Source organism: Saccostrea cucullata, unplaced genomic scaffold (assembly GCF_032062105.1).
Source record: "Saccostrea cucullata isolate Sc308-1 unplaced genomic scaffold, CSIRO_AGI_Scuc_v1 ctg246, whole genome shotgun sequence".
In the NCBI taxonomy this organism is placed as follows: Eukaryota; Metazoa; Mollusca; class Bivalvia; order Ostreida; family Ostreidae; genus Saccostrea; species Saccostrea cuccullata.
The window spans coordinates 324419-351937 of record NW_026934303.1 but is presented as its reverse complement, the minus strand read 5'-3'; the positions used below and the strand labels follow the sequence as shown (position 1 = coordinate 351937).

General features: G+C 32.2%; 2 protein-coding genes and 1 pseudogene across 3 annotated transcripts; 2 read left to right on the top strand and 1 right to left on the bottom strand.

The window, feature by feature from the left end:
* Positions 1 to 41: 41 nt before the first annotated feature.
* On the top strand, positions 42 to 7629 carry LOC134240419 (E3 ubiquitin-protein ligase RNF144A-like; annotated as a pseudogene).
* Positions 7630 to 12005: 4376 nt separating this feature from the next.
* Positions 12006 to 18101, bottom strand: LOC134240418 (ribonucleoside-diphosphate reductase small chain-like). Its single transcript, XM_062722512.1, has 8 exons — positions 17897 to 18101; positions 15266 to 15331; positions 15033 to 15059; positions 14650 to 14913; positions 14392 to 14525; positions 13273 to 13501; positions 12828 to 13046; positions 12006 to 12571 (listed from the first exon to the last, which is right to left on the bottom strand). The coding sequence occupies exons 1-8, from the start codon at positions 17975 to 17977 to the stop codon at positions 12413 to 12415; spliced, it is 1179 nt and encodes a 392-aa protein (XP_062578496.1). The 5' UTR covers positions 17978 to 18101; the 3' UTR covers positions 12006 to 12412.
* A 348-nt stretch (positions 18102 to 18449) lies between these two features.
* Positions 18450 to 24340, top strand: LOC134240417 (O(6)-methylguanine-induced apoptosis 2-like). 2 transcript variants are annotated; one of them, XM_062722511.1, is made up of 9 exons: positions 18450 to 18647; positions 18933 to 19054; positions 19380 to 19478; positions 19753 to 19942; positions 20163 to 20273; positions 20438 to 20541; positions 20701 to 20765; positions 20957 to 21147; positions 23555 to 24340. In XM_062722511.1, exons 1-9 carry the CDS (start codon positions 18560 to 18562, stop codon positions 23620 to 23622), a joined length of 1038 nt encoding a protein of 345 aa, XP_062578495.1. In that variant the 5' UTR covers positions 18450 to 18559; the 3' UTR covers positions 23623 to 24340. The 2 variants fall into 2 exon arrangements, with proteins under 2 accessions (XP_062578495.1, XP_062578494.1); XM_062722510.1 differs by having other exon boundaries at positions 19753 to 19938; positions 20159 to 20273; positions 23555 to 24224.
* The last annotated feature ends 3179 nt before the right edge of the window (positions 24341 to 27519 follow it).

Here is a 27519-nt window from a genome sequence, read left to right as displayed (position 1 = left end):
TCTAATGAGATAAATTCGAAGTTTTAAAACAATTTATTAGATAAAGCGTTTGAACGACGCAGATCATTTTTGACAACTGAATGTCCACATTTTGCATTTGGGAAGCAGAAAATTCAAAATTGGCTGTAACTTGTAAACAACCATAATTTTAATGCCATTACTGCAATGCTTTACTTAGCAATGATGATGTAGGAGAACCTAATTATTTCTCTAAACAAAGAAAGCCATATGCTTGGATGAAGTAGCTACAAGACTGGACTGTGCTCTTACTGTTGAGAAGAATCAAATAAGGTAACAACAATTAGAAGGGGTATCTTAATCTTATATCATATATATAATTGTCAGACACTTATAACTGTAATAAAAGTTAACCCTATAGTTAACCTAAGAATTGTACCTCTCCGAAAATAATAACAGTGAGGGGAGTTACAGTTAGTGCCATCCTTAAAAAAATTTTATGCCCACCAAAATTTAAAATTGCATGTTCTTTGGAATATGAATTTAATTTTCAAATTTGTAACTGTTTATTTTAAATTTTCTTTCCAGGTTTGATCAACATGGCTGCTTACACAGCGGGGAATAATTCGGTGGATCTTGCTATAGACCCTCTTATTACCTGCCGCCTCTGTCTGATGGAGTGTCCACTGCAGGAAATGTATGAACTGAAGGACTGTAAATGTCTCTACTGTGAAAAGGTACACACTTCTGTCAGGCTGTCCTTGTAGAAAACAAAATCTACAGCATTATTGGAGAGTACCAATATATTTGAGTGAATCTTAACTTATCTGACTATTTTTCAGTGTGTGCGACAGTATCTGCATGTGTTAATCACAGATGGCAGTATTCTAAAAATTACATGTCCAGATGCCAAGTGTAAAAAACAGGGAAGGATAGAAGCTCCTGAGGTTATATTTATAATCTTACAAATCATCTGTATGATACATCTGATAAAGAAAAGGGCTCAGATGACTTTCTCATACATAATACCGTATAACGGGTATTTTTTACGTGCTGCTAATTTTTACGAGTTTTATAAATCTGTAAAATTTAAACGCGTAAAATTTCACACAATTTATAAAACGGCTCGTGTAAATTTTCAACATCGTATGTGTAAAAGTAATGCTAATTGTCATTAAACTCACTCCCTGGAGGCTATATAATTAGTGTTTTTTGGTATTTTTAGCACTTTTAAGTCAATCATCAATTGGGATCATACAGATAAATCTCAGTTAATATGTATGAATTAGGCCCCTATACAAACATAGTCAATTAATTAATCAGTTAGCCCTACCTGGTTACTCTTTCTTAAGTATTTTTACGAGACATAACTTCTGATAATGACATAATAATTACAGGTCTTCTAATTATACCCGTGTTTTCAATCTTTGACACTTCCTTATGTTTCAGTTGCTTTGAATAAAACTTTGGCTTCTTAAAAAAATGTACATGTATATACTTTCACTTCACTTATGCTAGTTTGAGTTGTCTCTTTGTTTTCGGTAAATATACCAGACGAGCAAGTGGTGTGCCTAGCTATGTGTTTTATAAAACATGAATAAATGAAGGGTACATTGTTCATGTATATAAAGGTAAATGATAAAAACATTGATACATAATGTAATTTGTGGTATTGTTTTTATTGTTATGATTTGATCTCTCTTTCTCTCTCTCTCTCTCTCTCTCTCTCTCTGACATTGGGTTTTCGAACACATTATTTGTTCGTAAACACATTCAAAGTGCTAACGATCAGTGATCTGGAATTGAACATCTGATGATTTTAATTTTTACGGACATGTTCAATTCGTAAAAAATTAACGCGTAAAAATTTAAATCACCCTTTTTTGACCAAAATTCGTAAAAATTTACAGCAGTAAAAATTACCCGTTATACGGTATGTCAAAGTACAGTTTCTGTGATGCAGAGACATGTATATTTATTACCCTTTCAATATCAAATATGATCAAATTATCAGAAAAAAAGTTAATTTTGAATTAGAGCCTAAAATTAAAAAAAAATATCATACATAAATATGTAATATAAGCACTACAATGTATTTACACGTATATATCATGGTAACGCCCGTATCTTCTTAAGATATAAAAGTTAAAACTAAAGTAAAATCGAGTGCATTTTACAAATCTGAAGTAAAATCAAAAGTATTTATTGCAGAATGGATGTTATTTAAATTATGTTTTAAAAAAAAGCACAACAGAGAAAATATTTTATGTGAATTATGTCGTTTTGTTTTCAGATTGAATCACTTGTAGATGCACATTTATTTGAAAGATATCATAGGTTAAGACACCAAAAAGGTATGAAGTTAACACTGTAAACTCTGTTTCATTCCTCAAACTAGTAAAAATAAAAGTATGCTCATTTTGTGAACTATTTCTATTTAAGATTTTTAAGATAATGACATGTAAAAATCATTGTTTTTTTTAAATGTAATAAACTGTATGGATAATTACACCAGGATTTAGCAAAATTTGGACAGGCAAAATCTTTTTTTAAGGGTGGTTAGAGATAAAATCATTTAAAGTGCTGAAATGATTTGATCATTTGAGATATTGATGTTTGGTTTTTCCAGAGATAGAGTTGGACCCTAATCGTACATTCTGTCCAGAGGTGGGATGTGAGGTTAAATGAAAACACAAACTGTGTGTCTGTGTGTCATGTGTGTAGTACAGATTCAATTCTTTAACATGAAGGGGTTTCTATATAACAGTTGTCGTCGTTTCGTTTTTGAGTCTCTGGTTTCTGATCACACTTCACGTCGCTTGCATTACAGTCCTATTCCTGTTGACTGTCCTGAGGTAATTAGACTTTAAATATAAAAGACAGGGTTACAAAAGTTATTGTTAATTCTCCATATTGAAGAGCAAGACTAAAAAGTAATCTCTACCCAGCATTGTTGTTCCTGTGGTTAAATTTTGGTTGGTTTAATGGTATGAAGATACCCAAGAATTTAAACCAATGCTTTTTCCTCAAATCATGAAAATTTGAACAAATAAAAATATGCAGTTTAACAGTAAATCAGAAAGGGAAGATAGGGGTCATATAGAGAACTTTTTAACTGGTGTAACACAGATATAGAAGTTCAGATTCACAAAATGAAATATGATTGAGGCATACATAAATTGAATATTTTGATTTGGCTAATTTTGCTTCTAATGACATGAAACCTTCTTAGGGAGGTGTGAAAGCGTTGTTTATTATGTGTAATTGAAATGAGATAAATATGAAAATTTTGTCATAATATTTCGAGATGAATCTGTATTTGCAGTGTGGTCTCCAGTTTTGTTCAGTGTGTAAGGCAAAATGGCATGGAGCCATGACATGTGATGATGTAATGTTCAGTGGCAGGCGGGAAGATGCAGGGTACTACATCACTTTTCATTTTATTAATATGCTGTACTGCTTTTATATTCCATCCAATAACACAAACACATAATTATATACCGGTATATATTTTTAAAAATGAGTTGAATGTCTTTTCACCTTAACATTCTTTATATGTACTTTTTCCATTGGAAATTAATTGATGGCACATGTATATATGCTGTCAGTAATTCTTTAAGTGGAAATTTGTCAGAGCATGCTTAAAATGTTTACAGATTATCAATCAGAAATTGTGGCTCTATTTAACTTTGACTACATTAAAAAAGTACATTTACAATCATATGAAAATGTATTAATTATTTATTATGTAATGTGTAAGTACTGGTAAAAGGACAAATGCATGTAATAATAATTTGAAAATTGAATGCAGTTAACACACATAATAATTGTAAATTCTGAACTTTCTCTCAATGTAGCATTCCCTACCACAGCAGGGAAGATGCCTTGATAAAGCGCTGTCCAGTATGCCGCGTCCCAATAGAACGTAATGATGGCTGTGCCCAGATGATGTGTAAACGCTGTAAACATGTGTTTTGCTGGTATTGCTTGGCTTCATTGGACGTAAGCATTTTTCATTCTCCAATCAGAAGGAATAGCAAACTGGGCACTGATAAATCAGAAGCAAAGTGGGCACTGATAAAAAAAGAAAACACTAAATTGTTTTATATCAGTGTTGGTATTAGGTGCATTGATTTGTTGTACACCAAACTAAACCAATTTTTTTTTTGGCAGCATGACTTTCTTCTCAGACATTATGACAAGGGACCATGTAAAAATAAACTCGGACATTCACGAGCCTCGGTTATTTGGCACAGGACACAGGTGAGTAACTTTTCTACTTGGAGAATGTTCACTACAACCCTGCTGACTAGTACTTTCATAAGTTCATAAACCAAGTACCAAAACAAGATAGGATAAGAAAATAAAGCACTCGGAGTTTAATAGATAGTTTGAAATGTTGTATAGTAGTTTCAGTGTTTTAGTAAGAAAACAAGCTTAAGATTCATGGAAAGAAAGGGTTTAGAAACATTCATGTGCAGTTGACCAAAGGTTGATTGTTGCTAAAATATTCACGTCCAATCTATAAAGGCGTTGTTAACTCTGTTGACAGGTAGTGGGAATCTTTGCTGGATTTGGTGTCCTACTCCTGGTTGCATCCCCCTTCCTGCTTCTGGCGGCCCCCTGTATCCTGTGCTGTAAGTGTAAGCTGTGTAAGTGCTGCGAAGAGGACGATGATGTCATCGATGTGGTGACAGCGTGATGAGGACTTCTCTGATTAAAGGACAGCCTACAGATAATTCATTTTCATTGGTACAGTGAAATGGTTATACACTGTACAATTTAATGTGTGACATTAAAAACTTGATGGGGCCATCTTAAAAAATAACAGAGAAAATTTACATGTAACATTGTCACACGGATGTGAAAATATGAAAAAAAAAAAATTCAGTGAAAAGTTGTTGGAATTTTTTTTTTCATGTGACATATATGGTGTGTATATGTATATATGACATATGATATTATTTTGTTGAACTTTATATAGCTATTGGCCTAAAAGGTTTTGATAAAATGATGTCATGAGAAACATTAAACTGTGTAAAATTTCCCCAAAAGAGAATACATCATCAGTGCTTAAACTTATATACGTACTTTGCATTCAGAAAGTCTTGATGGTGAGAAATGTCTCCAGGCCTGTTTTCAGACTGTTTGTGCCATTATAACTGTAGTAATTAGAACTGAAGTGTATCAGGTGACAGGGTTGGTAAGGCCAGGGTATTTATGTATTATTGTTAAGAAGGCTAGGAATTAAGTATGCACTTACTGTGTACAAAGATAGTTAAAATTGAAAATTTGAATTGTAGTTAAAATTGTTTTTTTTTTATTCTTCTCTTATCACTGACACTGAACAAAGAAAATTCACATTTTTATTTTGTCAGGACATATATGTGTATGATTATGTCTTTTGGTTTAGAATTTTATTTTAACTCAGGATATATAGGGTTGATATTAGATTCATACACAATTCATTTCAGACAAAATCAGAAAAAAAGGGGACTCACGATAGTTTGCAACAAAAATTTCAGGTTTTTTTCCCTTTCATTCTTGCGTCTGCAATGATATTGTAGAGTTTACAAAATCCTTTAATTCCTATCATTTTACATGCCAAAGTTAAATATTGATTGATATAGAAATAGTACATATGTACATGTATCGCATGGTGTCTTGTTATTGTTGAAAGGTGTAAAAATTGTATGCACAAAATTAGGGTAATCTTATTTTGATGAGTAAAAATGGGACTTGTTTGTTGTACAGTGCATGATATGTAAAGCTTGAAAAGTTTGATTAGTGCGTATAATTAAAAGTCAACCATTCATCAGTATCACAAAGAATTTTCAAACTACCGGTAAAGCAAATGAAGGACAGATGATGCATTCCTAAATAATGTATAATTTTTCTCTGATTTTGTCATTGAAGTAATGCTACTTTTACAAGTTAACTCATAAAAAATTGAGGTACATGTACGTACCTTACCAGGCATTTGTGTAAGATACTAGAGGTTTATGTTGCCTTTATTACCCTTTTGGAAATACCTTAAATTGACAAAACCAAAAATTTTAGAATTCTAAATTTTTAAAACACTTGGACACCAGTTTAGAAATCAAAAGGAAATTATAATTTAAAATATTTTTAAAATATTATGAAGATATACAAATAGATACATGTATATGTATCTGAGGAATGCATCATCTGACCTTAAAAGATGCTCATTATTGGTGTAAAGAAAAAGGTTTCCAGTCATTTTGGCAAAATGTAATGGTTTTGCAGAATGTTTATTGTATGTTATCTGTGATAAGTACTTTTTAATGAATGTCAGTTGAACAAAAAATCTGTTTAACAGATCCTCTCCATGTCATTCCATTGTTGTTGTTTTTGTAGAGATTTATTTTGTGTAGACAGCATTGCCCTTTGTTGCTGCAATATTTGTTGTGCATTATTTCTGATTTTATACTAGTTGTATTCTGATATTATAATATGGGTATGTTTTTATTTTATTGTGCGTAAAGCTTTGCTTTGTTGATATTTGTTTATGCTGAAACCCAACAATTAGTTTATGGACCTAAGAATTTTCTGATTGTCTATATTGAGGCCTACACAGAAACACCTTTATTTTTGTAAAATAATAATTCCAATTTTGTAGCATTATTTCATTTAAAGCTTATTTCTTTGTCAGATTAATTATAGGTAAGAAATAAAAGTAAATGAGTTTTGTTTATTTAATTGGTACATATTGTACTACCACTAATTTAAAGTACATGTTGCTCATTTAATAACATTCTTTGTTACATTTTACTAAAATTTGTCCAGATTTTGGTTTTTTTTGTTCATGTATTGTACACCTGTGATATTGTTTATTTTTTGTAGATATTGTTCTAGCATGCCACATGGAATGTGAGTGCTGGCCAGTTAATTTTAGAACGTTGCTTGGTTTTACATATTGTTCATGAAGAAAAGTGGTGTTTTGCAAAGCAAAAGTAGTTCGTTAAGAAATGTTCAGATATTTTTATCGTTCTTTTTTTTTTAGTTTGAATCAAGTTCCATGTACGCTGAAATCTAAGTTCGGGTAGATGGGGCTATTGATTAAAGTTTGGGTAGATGGGGCCATTTGTCCCAACCAGTAAAGTATCCCTATTATTTTTCAACCCTACAAAGGGATTCATTGTTCATGAAATTTGATCAAGGTCACAGTTTGAGAACAAATTCTTCTAGATCAAATAAAACTTTATTTTGCTAATTGACAATGTTTGTAATTTTTCTAGCATCTCTTTCAACAAAGTCCAGGGGGTATGTTTTTGAGACAATGCAGTTTTCAAATGTACCAATCACTAGAATTTATATTGAGTGCTCTGCCTTTTGTAGCATTTCTCTGCATCACATATACCTTATATAATTTTCTGTTATGTAAGGTGAATCATCATGTCATTTTCTGTTTCTTCAGACTTTTGTTCCATATGATATCGCTAAATATAATTTGCATTTACGTCCAGTAACAGCCAGGGCAGACTATATTACGTATGTAAATGTTGTTTTATTCCCTATGTTTGTGTGCTATGAATATAAAATTCTACCACCAGCAAGTGCTAGTTTTTAAATGCATATATTTATTGTGATATATATTTCTGGTCAAAATAATGTTAATGTGCTGTTGAAAATAAAGTTCTGTGAATTGCATTCACATACTGATATTATTACTTCATGAAGGATGGTCTCTGATCGCACACTTGAGGGAGCTTATTCTAGTTAATCTACCAGAGTTTGTCAGGTGTCTGTTGTTTTGGTAAACAATTTAAATTTTCAACTCCATGAGAACAACAGGGCCACTTTCAACCAAACTTACACATATCATTATATTCTTGGATGGAGATTTCCTTAAAATTTAGGGTGACACCTTTTGTCATAGGAAGATAGGGGCCTAGTAAATAAAACAACATATATAAGTTGGGGTCATTTAAAGCATTGCCCTTCGAAAGGGAGATAAATACCAATTAATCAAAGAAATATTGAAGCATCCTCACTGAGTGTAAAAGTTTGTTCAAATCATGTCAAAATTTAGATTCACATTTGTTCAAAACACGGCCCATTGCAAGCACTTGAAAATGGTTCTTAAAAAAGTTATAGTCAATGATTTCAAATATTTTATAGTAAGAGAAATCTCATTTTAAGCAAAAAACTAGAGGTACTGTGAGCGATGAGCTCACTAAATGATACCCCCCCGCCTCCATATACTAGTAGTTTTAATGGCAAAGTCCATGTTTTGCTATGGCCAGAAAACCCAAAATATGTGTCGGATCAAAAAGTAAAATAGGAGGTGCACAATGGCAATATGTAATAAAGATTCTGTGAAAGTTTCATCAAATTTCATTCAGTGGTATGAGAGGAGTTGCGGATAAGAGATGGGTCCTAAAGCGTAACAGACGGACGGACGGACAGACGGACGGAATTAACGATTACTATATACCCTCCCGCTTTTCAAGCGGGGGGTATAATGATATCATCTATCAGTGCCCATTCTGATATATATATGTTGATAAAAGGTTCTTTCAGATACCAAACTATCAATATACTATAGTACTATTATGTCCAGGTTGGTCATATGATCTTGTGATAAAATCAATAGGGATCACGTCCTGATCAAAATCCAGTTAAGATTAATATTTTCTTATGTCCACTTTGACACTTGACCTTATACATGTAACTTCAAATAATTTCCAATGTCTTTGTACGAGGTAAAATTACAAATAATAAATGTACTTTATTTTTTCATGAATGCACTGGTTTATCAATAAATAAGGCATGGTTTAAAAAAAATCACGTGCAGGGCGGGACAAATAGAGACAGAAGCGGGGCTTGTATCACATGGATTTGCTGAATCAAAAGCATGTAAATACAGTCAAACTTCGTTATCTCGAACCTAATGGGACTGAGAAAAAAACTTCGAGATATCTGAGGATTCAGGATATCAAAGGTAAAATACTGAAAGAATAGGTGGTTGGGACTTCCATATCACTACGACATATCCATGGCATTTGAGATATCGGAGTTTGAGATACCGAAGTTCAACTGTATAATAAACAATTGTCAGATTTTTTGATTTCATGTCAATGATCAATCCATTGGCTTGTGTGATAATTTTATGCAAACGCCTGTCATTTATGCTAATTATCATGCCATCCACTCAATTGATCACATCATGAAATCAAAAAATTAGAGTTATTCCTTAAACAGTAAAGCAAAGCATTCTCAGATATTGAAAAGATAGTAAAATTCTTCCTATAAAAAGAGTAGTATATGGCTCTTGATCTTGTGACCTTAAAATCAAGGTACCATACTCTTCAGGAGGGTACCAGTATACTGTACATGTACTTGATGTTTGTCAACTTTTTGGTTTTCAAGATATTGAATTTGCAAAATAGAACTACCATTAGGTGGGTAACAGGAGAGCGAGAAAATATTGCAGCGGACCAGATTGGGATTTGAACCCTGTCCCTTTGAATCCCCAGTCTGCTGTACCGACTGAGCCATCTTGTCACCGGCAATCGAACCTGGCTGACTGCCACATTCATCAGGCTCATCCCTAGCAGGCCTCTCACCCATCAGTTCCAGGGCAAGGCACAGCACCAAATGTACTGGGGGAGGAGAAAAATGCAGTGGATCAGATCGGAATTTGAATCAAGGTCCCCAGAATCTCCAGTCAGGTGCTCTACCAACCGAGTTATCTAGCCCAATATCCAACGCCCAAACTTCTACATTCCTTCCTTCTTAAACAATCTTTGACCTCAAAGACACAAGTTCTTAGGCCCTGCCAGGAATTACTTATTTTCACATACATCGTAACCTGAACTAGAAAACTGACCAGTCAGCAAGGGCCCCGCCATGGGGTGGAATTATAAGGATGCAGCTTATGGAATGATTAAAAAATATATGAAGAAATAAGCAACAGCAAATGTATTCTTAAAATTTTCAACATAATTCCTGAATATCCAAAAACCTGTAAATAATATCCTTGTATATTTACATTAGGCACTGGCAGTAAAGAACAACCTAACATTGAATGTATATATAAACAATAATGAAGTTTGTGTTTGTGTTATATAAAATGCCAGTCTTCAATGAATGCAAATCAGTGGCGGATCCAGAAATTTTGAAAAGGGGGGGCCCGACCAGTTTGAGGTCAGGGTGGGGGCCCACAGCCACACCAAAAAACATTGATTTGTCAAATATCTTGTATTTTTTGGACTCAAAAGGGGGGGCCCAGGCCCCCTGGGCCCCCCCTCTACATCCGCCACTGCAAATACATGTATCATGAAGGCTTGACCTTAACTTCAAAACAAACAGCAGTTGCAGACAAAGTTTTTCATTAATCTTAAAATGACAGATAAAGATTAAGGCCTACTAAATTTTCGTCAGCAGGCTAGATAATTAATCCTGAGGGATTAATTGTACCTCTCTCATCACTTTCTTCGAAAGTTACAATAAGAACTTTTTCAGTATTAATATTAGAATGGCTTAATCCAACTACCTTAAAAATTATTATTATTCTTGAATTTACATAAAGGGAAAAAAGTAAAAATAAAAGATATGTCTTCTTTGATCTATTTCTTGTTTTTAGAATTCAATGAAATCATAACTCATTGTGTAGGTATTTAACCAAAATAAAGTATAAACATTTATATATCTAAATCCACATTTCAGAGTGTTCATAGCATTCCAAATTGACTGAACTTCAAAACAAACTTCATTTGCAGACAAAGGTGGTAATTAATCTCAATATGTGACAGATAAAGATAATGCTTTGGATTTTCTTCAGGAGGAAAGCTAATTAATCCCAAGGGACTCATAGCAGCATACAGTTTACAATGGAAACATCTTCAGGAGTTATCTATCTTTGCTAAAGCATTCTTATATAAAGTTAAGGAATATACCCCACCACCCCAGCTCCAAACCAAGGGTCATAGAGAAACAAACTTAGCATCAAAATATGTCTTTCTGCCTATTGAACTACCATACCAAATTTGATCTTAATTGGGCAACCATAAAAAAAGTTATTAGGAAAGAACAGGAAATTTGTGGACAGAAGAAAGACAGACGGACAGACAGAGTGATTACTATAGGGCACCCGCAAATCCTTGCGGGGCCCCAACAAACCCCCAACACTGGCCACCAAATGTAGTAGGAAAGAATGAAGAAAACATGGCTGGATCAGGAATCAAACCTGCCACCCCTGTATTACTAGTCAGGTACTCGACCCACTGAGCTATTAAGGGCAATATCCACGACCAAATCATTACAGATGCAAGAACTGCCTCTTTCTTATGGAGGGGGATAAAGAAAATCAGAACTATTTTTAAAGTCAAGCATTTTCACAATTATTCGTATTTATATAGAGTAAAATTGAATTTGCTCCACAGAGGATACTTCTATACAAATACAACTTAAAATTCAATAGCTTTGTTTTATTTTTGAGGTTTTAGAATCTTTTCTTTAATAGTAAATCTTGAATGAACCTTAGGAAACTTTCATATTTATGAAAGATTTTTTTTTAAATACAAAAGTTTCTTCCCTTATTGGGACCTCACATTTCCCTTGAGGGCCATGATATACATGTTTCTATATGAATAATCTACATTGTACATCACTTGCACAAGCTTTACATATGTGGGGGTTCCACTCTTTAAGATACCTCATCAAGAAATTTTCTTCAACTTAGTTCCATTTTCTTGTACACAACCCTACACTTTCTTTCGAGTTATAGGTTGGTAATAACCTTGTATGATTATCATATATATAACATTCTTGCAGTTGAAAATATTCAAGAATTAATATATTACCATGCATGATGGTGTCCCACAATTAAAATATGCATTGTGCTTTCAAGGGATCAATTTTTTGGCATTTAAATTATCAACAATAAAGTCCACTTTGCAACTTTGTTCTTGGGGATACATAAGTGTATATGACCATAAAAAATACTTATGAAAATTAGTTTATGACCATAAAAAATACTTATGAAAATTAGTTTATGACCATAAAAAATACTTATGAAAATTAATTTTTATAATACATTTATTTAGAGTCATTCATAAAACACTAACAAACATTCACTAAGGTTCACTTGCACACTTATAAATAAACTGTACTTCACCATTTTTAAAAAAAAAAATTAAAATGGCACACAAATAAAATATGATACATGATAAATGAAGTTTTCAGAACATAAAAATTTACATGAGGTATGCTTGTATGCTTGTAAAAATTAATCATTGCACATAAATTAAAACTATTTACTATAAGATTCAATAAAAGTTTTTGAACACTTTTTAAACTGAACACATCAAAATATTACTAAAATCAGTAAAAAAATTTGCATGGTACTTAAAAAATATGAGTTGTTCTTGTAATGAATCATAAAATGAATTGGATTTTCGGTAATAAGCACAAGAGTCAGTTGAGCATTTTAGAAGTCTGCATCAAGCGTAAATGTATGGCTTGAAGAGTCATTTCCCCCCATGACACCCATTTTCTGGTATTCACCGACTCGCTTCTCGAAAAAGTTTGTCTTTCCCTCCAAAGAAATTTGTTCCATGAAATCAAAGGGATTTTCAACATTGTACACCTGAAAATAAAACATTTTTTTTTTTTAACAATAACACCTATGAAAATGATGTAATTAAAAATAAAATGATGTTAATTAACCTTTATTAGGAAGGTAAATAACTGTTCAAGTTCTGCAATTTTTAGGAAGATTGAACAAGAAAATTTAAAAGCATGCCCCCCCCCCTCCCCCCCCCCCCAAAAAATATATATATATAAAAATCATAAAAACATATAAATGAAAAAAAAAAAATGAAGATGCCCAACATTGAAAGTACCTTTTCACATTTCAGCTCAAGTAGTAGTCGATCAGCAACAAATTCAATGTACTGTTTCATGAGTTTGCAGTTCATTCCAATGAGGTTACAAGGCAGGGCTTCAGTGAGGAATTCTTGTTCAATTTTTACAGCATCACAGATAATGTCGTAGATTCTTTGTTGTGAAGGACGGTTTACAAGATGGTTGAACATCAGGCAGGCAAAGTCACAATGTAATCCCTGAAAAACAAGCAATGCATAAGTTTGAATTTTATCTGGGAACAGTGGAAAGCAGCATTAAGTATGAAATAATGCATAAAATTCCTTTTAATTTCTTTTTAATGTAATGTTTATTCTCCATCTTGCATTTTGAAAAGCAAGCTCATTTAGAATTTCAATTCATATATCTAATTCAAAGTTTTTTTTATATCTATATAATTTACAAAAAAAAGAAAAAGAAGCCTACCTCATCCCTACTGATGAGCTCATTACTGAAAGTCAGTCCTGGCATGATTCCTCGCTTCTTCAACCAGAAGATGGCAGCAAAGCTTCCACTGAAGAAAATTCCTTCTACGGCAGCAAAGGCCACTACTCTCTCTCCATAGTCAGCTTCCTGATCCCCAATCCACTTCAGGGCCCAGTCAGCCTTCTTCTTGACACATGGCATTGTTTCTATGGCATTGAACAGATAGTCCCTGGAACCAAAATTAAAACAGTCAAAGTTAAACAGGACCAGGGGTTCAAAATTTTTTTCAAGTCCAGGACTTGAAGAGTAAATTTTAGGCAAGTCCGAGGAAGAAATTTCAGAGTCCATATTTACCTATACATCATTAAATTTATGTAACTTATAATTGATTTTCATTAGTTGCATTGAATGAATAAAGACTATATGTATTAATATATGTTTTATTTTTCCTCCATAAACTGTCATATAGTCATACACGAGTATTTCAACACAATACCAGACTGATAGATTACTGGTACATTACAATAACTTTTACAAATACTCACTACTGAATAAACCATCTTTTACAATAAATAGAAATTAAAATGTGCTGTAAGTCACAGCTAAAACCGAAATTTAACAAACTCATTGCCATTTGTCATATAGGAGGAAACATGCGGAATTGCGTAAAAGCAAGAGTCTAACCGCAACGGAAAATAAAAAGACGGATTGTATTTTCGAAACGTTCGTAATGTTTTATGGGTATGTTAACGCCCACAAACCCACATTTTTACTTAATACATTTGAGAATTTGCTTTATTTTTAGCTTTACGATCATTTTTTTAACTTATAAAAAAAGATAAACAAGAAACATAGCCAAGTCCCAGGACTTTGGCGAATTCTAAATGCCGAGTCCGGATCCGGAAGTTGTTAGTCCGGGACGTCGGGCTTGAGGATTTTTGAACCCCTGAACAGGACTGCTGTAATGTACAATCAGTTGCCAGTTGCTGTTAGGCAATGCTCAAGTTTTTAAAGATAGGCTTTTAAAACAGAGCACTACTTACATTTTTAAGTTAAATACTTTTCTGTTTGGGTCTTAGACTTAATAGAGCACTATTTACATTTTTTTAAGCTCAATACCTTTCTGTTGGGTCCTTGATGTAGGTGTCAATGAGAAGACTGTACATTTCAGAGTGAATGTTCTCCATTGCAATCTGGAAACCGTAAAAGCACCTTGCCTCTGTCGCCTGCACTTCTTTGCTAAATCTCTCCACCTGAAGCAAAATTTCAAACATTTATCAACAATGTTCTTACAATTCAAATGTCATTTTCAAATCAAACAATCTTTTTAAGATATACAGATTATTAATGCTTTAAGATATTCTTCAATATACATACCAGATTTTCATTGACGATTCCATCACTTGCTGCAAAAAAGGCCAGAACGTGTGAGATAAAGTGACGTTCGTCATCCTTTAGGGCTTCCCAGTGGACCAAGTCTTTGGAGAGATCAACTTCCTCTGCCGTCCAGAAGGAGGCTTCAGCTTTCTTGTACATCTGCCAAATGTCATGGTACTGAATGGGAAAGACCACAAATCGTCGGGGGTTGTCTTCAAGCAGTGGTTCCTCTTTTCTTGGTTTTCTTGTTATTTTCTTGATTGGCTGTTAAGAAACATTTTAAATGTTGACCAACCCTCAAAAGTACAAACTACAAGTCATAGCAAAGAGAAGAGAAAGTGAATAAATTTCAATAAATATTGAAGTATAAAAATGTCCCTCACCTCAACTGTTTTGACTTCTATGATGTTCTGCAAAAAACAAGTGATTCCATTTAAATACAATTGCAATATCAGAGTTACCAAAGCAATGGATTGCATCTTTTGCTTTATTTGAAGGCAGAACTGTTTAAGCAAAATTTAGTTTGGAGTAGTGATTGTGCTGCATCTGGTAATACAATGTACAGAAATAAATGTTTATTTTCCTATAATAACATTTCATGTTCATACGAACTTACTTGCTTATTACTGTCTCCAAGTACTTTTCTGTTGTTCAGTGCTGTGTTTTTAAGGTTTTCAGGAATCTTTTAAAATAAAAAAAACATGTTCAAATAAACACAAGAGTTGTAAGATTTTGTGGAAAAAAGAAGAAGAGAGATTCTATAGTTTAAAAAAAACTCATTTATTCGAAATTGATATGTCAATTTACCCCAAAAGACCTTAAAGGAAGGGGCAACATTTTTTTTTTTTAAAATGCAGGGGTAGACAAATAGAATTTTTCAGTACTTGCCCTTGAACAGGTTACTATCGTAAAACTACTTGTCCTACCAAAAAATTTGCTTGTCCCATCTTTTTCTTAAATTACACAGAATTGGGGCATTGGTATTAAATTATTTCTTGAGTGAGACACCTAAAAGCTATGCGGAAATCATTCTAGATCCCAACTCACGAAATTCTTCCACAGATAAATTTAGAGGAAAATATTTAATTTTAAGGAGTATTCTTTCTAAAAATTCTGTTAGAAGATACACCTTTGTTAATATCAATGTTGTATTTATTTAATTAATATTTAAGGTGAAGATATATCGGACATTGATCAATCTCATAAAACCTACAAACAACACAAATCTGTGAACGGAACACTACTGCATGTCGATTAAGAGAATGAGATCGACATCATGGCTGTGTGATTGCCATGGAACAGCAATCAACAACAATTTTAATACCTGTATTCACAGTATGAATTTAATATTTTGACAATAAATGTCCTTATTCCCATACAACGACATCGATAACACCTTTTTTTTTAATGACATCTGCATTTTTTAACGACACGTTAATGGGTTAACTCTAGGTTTTTAATCAACAAATAAAAGTTGAGTACCGTATACTTGATTTTTATTTGTTAATTGGAAAAGTACTTGTCCCAAGGCAGGCACCTGTTATCAAATTACTAGCTTGTCTCTGCATTATTCATATTCAATTCAAAGCAGAGTTTTCAACAAGAGTCGGGGAATTTCCAAACCAATAGTGAAGTAAAGGTTTTTACAATGCATATATATATTGGATCTGTAGCTCTCTGCTTTATCTGACTGAATTTTCTCAAGCAGAGACCTGCAGATCTGCTACCCCTCACATCCTATTAAAGAAAGGAAACAAAGACCCCCTTCTACTTTTTATTGACCCTGCTAATTTCCTTCCTAGGAACAACTCTGTCAAAGTAAAATGTCATGTTCCAGGAAAAAAATTTTAGGCAAGTACAAAGAAATTTCACCATATTTACCTATACATCATTAAATTTATGTAACTTATAATTTATTTTCATTTGTTGCATTGAATGAATAAAGACTATATGTATTAATATATGTTTTATTTTTCCTTCATAAACTGTCTTAAATGAAACACAATACCAGACTTATTTCATTACAATAACTATATATAAATAAACATATATGAAATTAGAATGTGCTGTAAGTCAATATATTATATAAACTCAATATAGGGGAAAATATTATAAAACAAGAGTCTAACCGCAACGGAAAATAAAAAGACGAGTATTTTCGAAACGTTGTAATGTTTTATGTATTTTAACGCCCACAAACCCACGTTTTTACTTAATACATTTGAGAATTTGCTTTATTTTTAGCTTTACGATCATTTTTTTAACTTATTAAAAAAGATAAACAAGAAAAGTTTTGCATTTTCTGTTTTTGTTAGTGTTTATTACATAAAATGTGTTGGAAAGAAATTTTCCATTTCCCAAATATATAAATCCTTATTTATTTCATCATTATATATAACATATATGTGCCAAAATATACTATATAAAAAAGGGGAAAATATAATGAGAGTAGTTGAGATGTATACTTCAGTGTTACAGTTAGGTTACTTCTTAATTTTCAAAGAAAAGTTGCATTTTCTGTGTTTATTACATAAAGAAATTGTCCATTAAATATATAATTTATTTAATATTCAAATTATTTTCATTAGGCCTATTTTATCCTAATTACATTTGCGCGAGAAACGTCGCAACAAAATGACCTCCTTCAGGGTCAATGTATGCGCCCAATAAAAACCAACAATATCTGATTTCGGAGGGAATATTTGTCAGTAAAATCTTCCGGCAAATGTACATTGTTCTGTTCAGATAAATCGGTGCTTCTGACAAATAACAAGGTGTTTGTCCTAATTAATTAATCTTTTTGAAATGCTTAAAAAAAAAAAAAAAGTTGGCGCTTTAATTCTTATGTAGCGCGATTTCCCTCCAAATCGATTAAAAGGGCGTGAATCAATGAAAAACAAATTTATAATGGATTATAAAGTGCTCAAACTCATTTCATAGATACTTTATAATTGTACCGCTTTGATAATTAAATCCAAAATGTTGGATTCGAAATTTTAACTCTGCTACTGAATACAGATAGTTAAAAATCGTTCCTTTGTTTCGCAAAATGCTACATAATAGGATTACATAACCAGCAACAAAAATTGTAATCTCAAAGAAACATTATGCTTACGATTTTTTTTTAAACTAAGAAATAAGTATCTACAGTATCTCCTGATTTCAAACTGCAAAATGGAACAATAAAAACGAGAACTTTTCATAACCATGGTTTTTTAGTTTTTAGCGCCAATACTGTATTTCCTACCTCATTTTCGTCGTTAATTTTTGTTTTTCTCAGCTGTGAAGTAATTTCTTGGGTTGCTCTTGGTGAACGACTGGACAACATCTTTGTTCTTTACTTGAAAAAATTGAAATATCAGCTGTAGTTCTCTTGGCGGCAACAATGAGATTCCTGTGACGTCCAAATCGTGGAAGTCGTTTTATAAGAACCGCGAAAAGGTGTTTATCCAATAGGCGGAGTTTTTCATTGGACAAAATGGAATGATCCAAAGAACGTTGCATAAGGAATTCTTCGAGAAGATTTCCCCCAATTTTTTTTTTATTATTTAAACCGGTTTATATATAAAAATAAGAAATGAAAGCTGTTTTACAACAACTGTCATTTTTCCCAATTTTTGACTTTACGAAAAATATGTACTGCATGTCGCACACCCCTACAAAATGGACGAATCCATAGCTCATTAGCAACTATGCACTATTTTCGATGAAATATTCATGCATAAGACAATTAGTAGAGGTATTCTTAAATCTAGGTTTTCCTTGAATATGTATAAAATTGCACTTGTTATATTAAAAAATCTACCTTGACTTAATATGCTTCGGAACACAATATTTATCTTGCTTTGAATTCTTTACTATTTTATGTCGTACGTAGATCCGGAAAGCTGTTGTTCGTCATTGTTTAGATATGGCGGCCACCGACAGTATTCGGGTAGTGGATGATGACTATGTTAAGAGAATTCATAGTAGAACAACATCAGGCCATTTACACAAGGGTAAAAATAGACTTGCATGAAAATGCTTAATGACACATTGTGTCTCACATCGTCGGTAATCCAAGGGTGATACACATCGATTCTCACGAAAAATAAAATAGTCTGACAGTTAAATTTACAATATGTAATTTACTAAGGTCAGAATTTTATATTTAGAAAGATATTCTATATTCAGAAATAAAATACATGTACCGCAGTATAGAAAAATATGACATTGGTCAAATTTTCGTTTTTCACGTATATATTTAAAATATTTTAAGCAGTCATTGTGTGATATTTTTGTAGGACATGGCATTGTGGCAGCAACAGCATCAATACCTAGTAAATACCAAACAATCGTGACAGACAATAGTGACAAGAAAGGATTCAGTGCCCAAGCAAAGCGTTTCCGATCAGACTATGCCATGGTATGTGAAAGAGAAGCTTCTTGTTTTACCACCTCATCACTATAAAACTTGTAACAGAATGTTTCTGCAACTAGAAGATAACCAATAAGTTGTGTTTGCTTTGCATCTTTGTTTAGAGATTTTATCTCACCATTCAAATTTCATCCAACAGACTCAGTTTTCATATCAGCTGGTTATCTCTTTATCTTTTCTTTTTTTTTCATCATTTATTATCTTTCTTTTATTTTGTACCCATGCACATTTAAGCAGATAGGAATAAAATGTGTACAATTTTCAAGTGCATCATACATTTATTTTCTAATTAAAAACATTGTTACCTGTACAGACAGATGCACCAGGTCCTGGCAATTATGTAAAACACACTTCTATAGAAAACAACAGTGTTTCATTCTCCAAGAGAGGGACAGGAGGATTCGCATCAAAGGTAATCAATGATGATTGAAAAAGAAGAAATTTACTGCAAATTTTAATTTGTGTGTAATTTATATAAAAATCATTATTGTAATTTTGATTTTAAAGAGTTTGTATTGTAAGTTTGATTTTAAAGTTTTTATTGTAAATTTACTTTAATTACATTAATTTTTTTGGCATTTAATTGAAAAAAATGCTAATAAATAAAAAAAAAAAGATTAAGTGGAATAATAAATATTTTAAGCAACTCTCAAACAGTGATATATTTTTTTTTTCTTCATTTAAAGTCTAAGAAAGGATTAAAGTATCTGGGTACTTGTGCCCCTGGCCCTGGGGTCTATGGTCTGCCAAGCATGCTTAGGACTCAGAATGATTTTAATCGATCAGAAGTAGGAAGATTGTTCCAGAGACCAATTGCACACTCAACAGAACCACAGAAAAAAGAAAAACGTCCTGCACCGAATCAGTATGAGGTAACTATAAGATATTTTAAAATTATAAATAAATGATACAGATTTTGTAGATTGATTAACTAGGAGAAGACTATCTAAGATATTGAACTTGTGTCAAATCCTTTTGACTCTTTGTCAATAAAATATGCTCAATTCAATTCATTGATTAAGTAACTATGATGCACACATTCCCTTTTAACTTAACTCTTTTATGAGTTTCTGTGAAATGCATTTTTCCTAGGTACTAAAGGCACAAATTGGAAAGACCAACAATGTAACTGCTGATGCTGCTTTTAAGTCAAAGAGCAAACGAGAACTTATCACAATAAAAGACATCGCCAATAACCCTGCTCCAGGTAAACGAGGAAATATAGTAAACAGAAAAAAATCAATAAAATATTCAATCTCTCCCTCATATGAAACACAAGTAAATAATATATATCATTGACTATTTGGAGAACTTTGACACCAAACTGTGCTGTAGTAAACATCTTTTTTTTAATATTTTTTCCCTTTGCAGGGCAGTATTCTGTAAAAGATCACCTTCTGCATGAGAATGTTAAAATCCCATTCTCAAGTTTTAAATCAAGATCAAAACGACAAATGCAACCAGATCCTGCCCCTGTAAGTATGCAAATTAGAAGGAATTTTCATGTTAAATGGGTATCAAATTATTCAAGAAAACACTTTCACTTTTTAAAAAAATTCTTATGGTTAATGATGTAAAATGTGAATTATAATTTGTTTTATCTGAAATTTTTCATGTAAAGCTCATGTTTTAAGGTTCCTGGCCCTGGTGCATATAAACCAAATGAAGCTGTTGATCCAGCTAAAAAACAACTTTTCCCGTAAGTAACACTTTGTGTAAAAAGAGTTTTTTAAAAATTATTTTTCTATTAAACCTGGTTATTTTTCTTAAGCTAAATAACTTCATGAAAAATAAAATTTAGAAACTGCTATCATTTTTAATTAGTTTCACCATTTCTTGATTATTACTTGCTTCATGCATTTTTTTTCCTAATTGGTGTTTTTCCTACAGGAGGAAGCATTATCTATGTATATCAGCCCCTGCCATGCCTTTACCAGATACCCCACCACAGCCGGGGCCCGCTAATTATGATGTGGTTGATTACGAGGGTCCACCCAAACATTACATGTCTAGTTCAGCCTTCGTTTCCACGACCAGTCGATGGACAGGAAACCAAACAGCTGGAGATTTACCTGGTCCAGGTAGGTTTTGTCTTAAGTTCGTAAATATAAATATAAAACATAAATATTGGGTAGTCAGTGTTATCTGAAGCTTGTTAGTCCCTAACAACAGAGTTAGAGGGATATGGTAACACTGTGTGTGTGTTTGTTTGTAAGGAACAGATGTATATTGCGCTGAATTGTCATCACATGCTGTCTTGATTTATAGATATTCTTTTTGAGAGAGAATGCTCTGCATTGCTGAGCCCTTGTATCAAATTGCACACTTATTAAATGCTCTGAATGTCCCTGGTGTGTCAGACAGTTATTTCTCATAGTATTTTAACAAGAGAAAGAAGAGGATTTAAAAACAGGAATTTACTGTCATATGATTTAAAAATATATTTTCTCATATTTTCATTTGTTTTGCATGATTTGAATACTATGCCCTACTGACCATTAAACCTTTTTTGTATTAAATTAAAATGGCATACTTATGTAAAAAAAAAAAAGAATAAGTGAATAACAAAGAATCGATTGATTGATCAAAATGTGACAAAAACAAAATCAATTCTTCATTTTGAAAATGGATGAATTTGTATATTAATTGTACAAGAAGGATCCATAGTTCAAAAGTTAATCAATATAAGAATAATGCTGCTAGAAGCTGTAAATTCTATAAATGAGATACAATAGATCTACATTAGGAGATTATTGCCTTCAGCATGTGTAACAGTGATTTATCAGCTCTTCAGAAGCATCACAGAAAGCAGCAATTCCTTGGGATAAATGTAACATGACAGAATCATTTATTGGTCTTTATTTGTTGTGAACTCTTTTATTTCCCTGTAGCTAATCTAATATTGACACCATTGATTTAATATTGTATGCTTAGGGTCTTCATAGGATGTTTTTTATGAGCTGCTGTGTAGCAGTTTCCGTACAATATGGTGATTTTCTATGCAACACTTCTAGTGATTTTTTTTTTAAAAATATATTGTAGAATACGTACAGATATATACTGTGTACTGCAAGTTTTAATTACAATAAATATTAAAATTTTTATTAACACCTATATGAATAAAATTAGATCACATTACACCTCCTACCCCGGAACTCGTACCCCAAATAGAATACAAAACAAACAAACAAGATATTTCTTTGAAGTTGAATTGTTTTTGGTGCATTGTCTTGCTATAAAAGTAAAAAATTTGCCAGGGAGGAGCCTGAGTAGACATCTTACAGGCTTAGGGAGAAAAACTGTTACAGAGGTTGGAATATGGTGGTCAACCATATGAAGTAGAGATTCTGACTTGTGATTTTGGAAGGGGGAAGTTTAGGTTTGAATCATAGTCTGTTCTGTTTTAGTTTCCCCCTGCCAGTAAAATCATGGTGGATAATATACAGTTAAAGTATATCATTGAGAGAGTTAGCAAGATTCGAGTTCCCCAAGACCAGGACTTATTTCCCGAGACTATTATACCGATACAAATTTAAATTGTACAGATCACCTTTCAAAAAATAATCATTTACAGATTAACTAATCATTATTCGTCGCAAATACCAAATTAGAAGACAGTTATTCCCTAATTATAATGCAATCATTGCATTTTGTTTGTTGTTCATGTCTTATTTTGTAGCCTTTTGTTATATGAAATATGTCACGAAGCATTGTGTTTTGCATCACTCTATTATGACGTCACAATGAAAAGCTATAAACGCGAATTAGCATGACTAGCTTTCGACCAAGGGAATAGCTAAAAAAAAAAAACTAACGCACGGGGATTAGCCGATTCACAGCGATTTCTAGGCAATTGTTCAGATCTAATGACTTAATTTTATATAGGAAAAATCAGTAGAGGTATAATAAAAAGGATTAATGTTTTCATTTTATTTTGATTGAAATGTTGTGTAAAACCTCTACTAAAGCGGGCAAGGTTGTTATGATCTGAATCCTCTGAATGGATTCCTTGGAAGATGGAAATCATTACTCTTGATGATTAGCTGGGATAACTGTCAGATTTTTAGGTTCTAGAGCTGCTACTTATTGATTTCCCAAAACTCATGTCAGAAAATTTAATAATGTTTCTTATGACTAAGTAGTATGAATATAAGTCAATGCGGCATTTGTTGTAAATTTAAGATTGATATGTTTGTTTGTATGTATGTATACATGTGTGTGTGTGGGGGGGATTCTAATTGCAAATTTGTGGATTTTTACTTTGTCAAGCTATCTTTGATTTTTTCCCCCTTTTGTTGTTGTTATTTTTCATTTTCCTCTTATTTATACAGTTTAATTAAAAAAGAGTAAAAAATTAACTCATCTTAATTTTAAGCCAGTAAGCTAGTTTGTCATAAACTGTTCTAATAAAATGATATTTAATACATTAAGTACTGGTGCATAGGTAAAATACTGGAGTAAATTGAACCGTATATTCTCTGTTTGTAGCTCACTATCGTCCTGTGGAGACGGGTAAGCAGTCCTTTATATACAACGCTGCAGGGAAATGGATATAATACTGGAAAGAAATTTAGGCTTCTTAAAAATGTGAGTGAATACAGAAAAAGAACAGTATTAAAAATATTCCACAAACAACAATTCAGTGAAACTTCAAGATGTAATAAACAGTTTAGAAATGAGACAAGACAGTAGAAGTTATCCAATAATCCCTCTGCTGTCTGGTAAATGGTCTGTTGTCAAATGCAGCTCTGGACATCATTCCAGGAGAATTAATGAATTAACAGTTTGTTGGATCAACCTCTAAAGAAATCCATCAGTTTTGTGTAAACAGTCACTCTAAATGCAGAGATCTTTTACATGTCCTCAGCCTAGGTTTCCTCAGCTGCCATTGTATGTTACTATAGGGTCTTTCATAGGCCACATAAGCGGCAAATGCTTGTATTGATTTTCTTTTGGTCCTCCTGGTTAAAAATCTATTTTCTTTGATGAAAATATTTCTGAAAGCTGGTTTTGTTCTTGTTTTGTGTATGATTTTATATAATATTGTATTTTAAGTTGAATCTATGTTACTCTCAAATTTTAAGATATTTCATGGAAAAAAAATTTTTAAGTATAATTTTCCTCTATGGCTAAAAATTCTGGCACTAGTTTATTTACAATACTTGAGAGACAATATAGATATAAATACTTATTGCTGTCAAATATATTTAAATTGATCTTTAAAGTGCTCATATTTTAGAAATGTGCCTTTTTGAAAGCCTTAATTCAAAGATCCATTTTAAAAATAAACTTTATCTATTTTTGTCTATTTTATATGTCTTTATTATGAAATAACTGTCTCTGTTTTTGACAAATGTTTCATATTATGTTTATGCTTTTTGTGATATATTATATATTTGTTATTAACTGTGATCCATCATGTTGATGAATACTATTAAACTGTGTAAAATTTTATTATAGACTCATTCCATTTTTATAAAAATGCACATACTTCATAATGCCCAAACAGAAAATTTAATTTAAAAAAATTAAATATAATTGTGTTATGCTCATAAAAGTTGGTCATTTAAAAATGTTTCAAAAATAATTTTCATTTTATTTAGATACAAACAATTACATAAAACATAATAGTTTGAAAAAAAAAAAAATGGTTACATAAATGAAAAGTTGGAGCTTATATAACTAAGTGTTATGTAATATGACCTAATCCTGCCATGTGTGTGAAGCTATTGAATCCATTATCTGTAAACAAACAACACAAAGAGCTGCACACCTGGGAGGCATGTATTAAGCCTTTGTGGACTGGGGGTGTTTAGAAGCTGTTAAAACTTAGTTCAATCAGTGTTCAAAAGCTGCATTAATTACACATTTATTTAGAGACATTTATTACTTATATTGAGTCATTTTTATCTCTGATGTAATTTGATTAAAAACAACAAAATGCTGGTTTCATAACTGATAAATATTTTGACATATTTGTGGTTCTCGTAAAATTGTAAATGATAAAAAAATAATAATCCCAATAATAAATTTCCTAAATATTAAGAAATTGTAAACTCTCTATGATCAAAATTCTAACCACTGCAACCACATGTCTACAAATGTTTGTCACTTTTAATCCCATTATTATGAAATTTAATGTAAAAAGTCAAAATCTATACTGTTAAGCATTCATTTTACTTATATAAACACACTTAAGGTGTTTTTTCAATTTTTTAGCTCTGTTATTCAGAGACCAGAAGAACTTATGCGATAGGAATGTGTTCGTCGTCTGTCTGTCCGTCCGTCTGTAAACAATATTTCAGTTTTGGTCTGAAAAATAACTTGCCACATAAATAGACTATTATACACAATTTTTCAATCGATTTCAATGCCATGGTATTGTTTTAGTTAAAACAAAATTTTCTGTAAAATTCTTTTAAAGGCCGTTCCTACATTTTTAGACTGCATGATTGCAAATTTTTCAAAACCTAGATCAGGTATCATCGTAGTTCTATTTATTGCAGTTGTAAAGCTTCAAACCATCTGCTATCTTTTCTCCTTTGTTATAAATACAAACAAACCAATAGAGCTACATTCTCGACAGAGACTTCTGGTTTAAAAGAAAGTTTATATTACTGTTCTTCGTCAAGGTTAATATTTGGAATCAAATCAATTATTCGGCAAAATTACACTGCCAGCATTCATCTCGGGTAAACGCCCCTGTGTGGCATAATGTGCGTGCAATATTTGATACAGAGCTTTGTGCCCACACGCTTTTGATCCATCCCTGATATATTTTGACCTATCATACAACTGACATATTGTTTTATTTATACACTTATTAATACAATAACCGTAAAAAAGCATTATATTACCAATAAGTTAATGCTCTAAGCGCAATATACGTACAGAGACATAGTAATATTCTGTCTTTGATCTATAAAATACAATTTATGAACTAGAATAAGTAATATGATATATGCGATTTTATTTGCACATGCTGCCTTTAAGATATTTTTAATACTTGCACTTTCAAAAAAAAAAAGGAAAAAAAAGATTACTGCCTTTCTCTACTAATGTATTTTTCTCTCTGGGGACCCTTGATTGTAAATAAACTATTGGCTATTATCTGGATACATGTAGCATCCTAGCTTGTCTCTCTTTTCTGCCTTGCTTTCTTCTTCCTCAATCTACCCTTTCATTTTGAGCAGTAGCCAGCGCATCTTTTGGAATGTGATAAGTGCATGGTACTTTGAGCATTAGTTCGAAATATCTGACGTTTTTCAGGCTTTTTCTCGATTTCGATTTAAAAATATCAAAACCGTAAAAAAAAAAAAAAGCCTGGAAAATGTCAGATGTTTCGGACTACTAGTATTTGAGCATGTGCGAAAAAGAAAAGAAATTTTCATCTTCACCTTCGGGGCTAAATGCGGGTCAAAAATAAAGGTTATTCGAAAAATCTTTTCCCCCAAACTCCTTCTACATTTTTGGCACCGGGAGTGCCCAGTGAATATGCAATAAGGTTTCAGAATTAATTTTTTTTATACCCGTTGGGGCAATTGATGTAAAAAATGTCGTTTGTCAGCAAAACTTTTTTAAAAATAAAATATTTGCTATAGTCCAATGTATATTGCACCAGAATGTAATTTGGAGTGTCTTGTAGATGTGCAGCTAAGTTTTATTTTATAATTAAAAAAGAATATATATTTGATTTTTTTTAATTGCCCTGTATAGATGTGCAGTAAGGATTTGGAATTTCGATTTTTCCCTGGGTGCATTTGGGGTTATAATTATATTTTTTACAAAAGCTTGTGTCCCAAATCTCGTCTCAGATATTTGCAGTAAACCATTTATTTTTTGGAATATGGTTGGGAGTGTCCTGTAGACGTGCAATACAAGGTTTCAGAATTTACAGTTTCACACTGGGGGCGATAAGTGAAAATAACTCTATAATTTACCAAAAAGTCGAGTTTTTTTTTTTACCAAATTTTTAAGGTAAATTATAGGAATAATGTTGCATCTTCTCTTGCTACCTGAATATGAATATTAGTAAATTTTGAGGCAAGACATTTTGAAGTGAGAGGAAAAGAATGCCAGCGAGAAGGAAATTCTAATGCTTAATAATAAGCACTAGAAGGCTTGCAAGGTACTTGTTCTGAAATCTTTAGATAAATTGGACCATAGCTTTTTAAACTTATACTGGACAAGAACTCTATCGTGCTGTTTAGAGGATATGCCTATATCATACAAAGGAGAATGACATACGTACAGAACTCATTATCGGAATTCGAACTTGAGAGACATGTGAAGTAGGAAATGGATTTCTCTTACATGATGAGAAAAATTTATATTCAAAATTCTATATATAGAATAAGCATGAAAAACGTCACCCAACATTCGATTTTACAATAGGCTGTATTTGATAATGTATGGATCTTAAAATCAGCAAATAAATTCATTGATTCTCTTCA

Bases quoted from the DNA above. Each gene is read 5' to 3' on its own strand.
- LOC134240418 (XM_062722512.1), bottom strand. From the start codon at position 17,977: ATGTTGTCCAGTCGTTCACCAAGAGCAACCCAAGAAATTACTTCACAG. The intron at 15,060-15,265 runs GTAAGTTCGTAT...TGTTTTTTGCAG, and splicing joins TTGGAGACAGTAATAAGCAA to AACATCATAGAAGTCAAAAC. The intron at 14,914-15,032 runs GTGAGGGACATT...GTTTCTTAACAG, and splicing joins TAGAAGTCAAAACAGTTGAG to CCAATCAAGAAAATAACAAG.
- LOC134240417 (XM_062722511.1), top strand. From the start codon at position 18,560: ATGGCGGCCACCGACAGTATTCGGGTAGTGGATGATGACTATGTTAAG. The intron at 18,648-18,932 runs GTAAAAATAGAC...ATATTTTTGTAG, and splicing joins ATCAGGCCATTTACACAAGG to GACATGGCATTGTGGCAGCA. The intron at 20,274-20,437 runs GTAAACGAGGAA...TTCCCTTTGCAG, and splicing joins CGCCAATAACCCTGCTCCAG to GGCAGTATTCTGTAAAAGAT.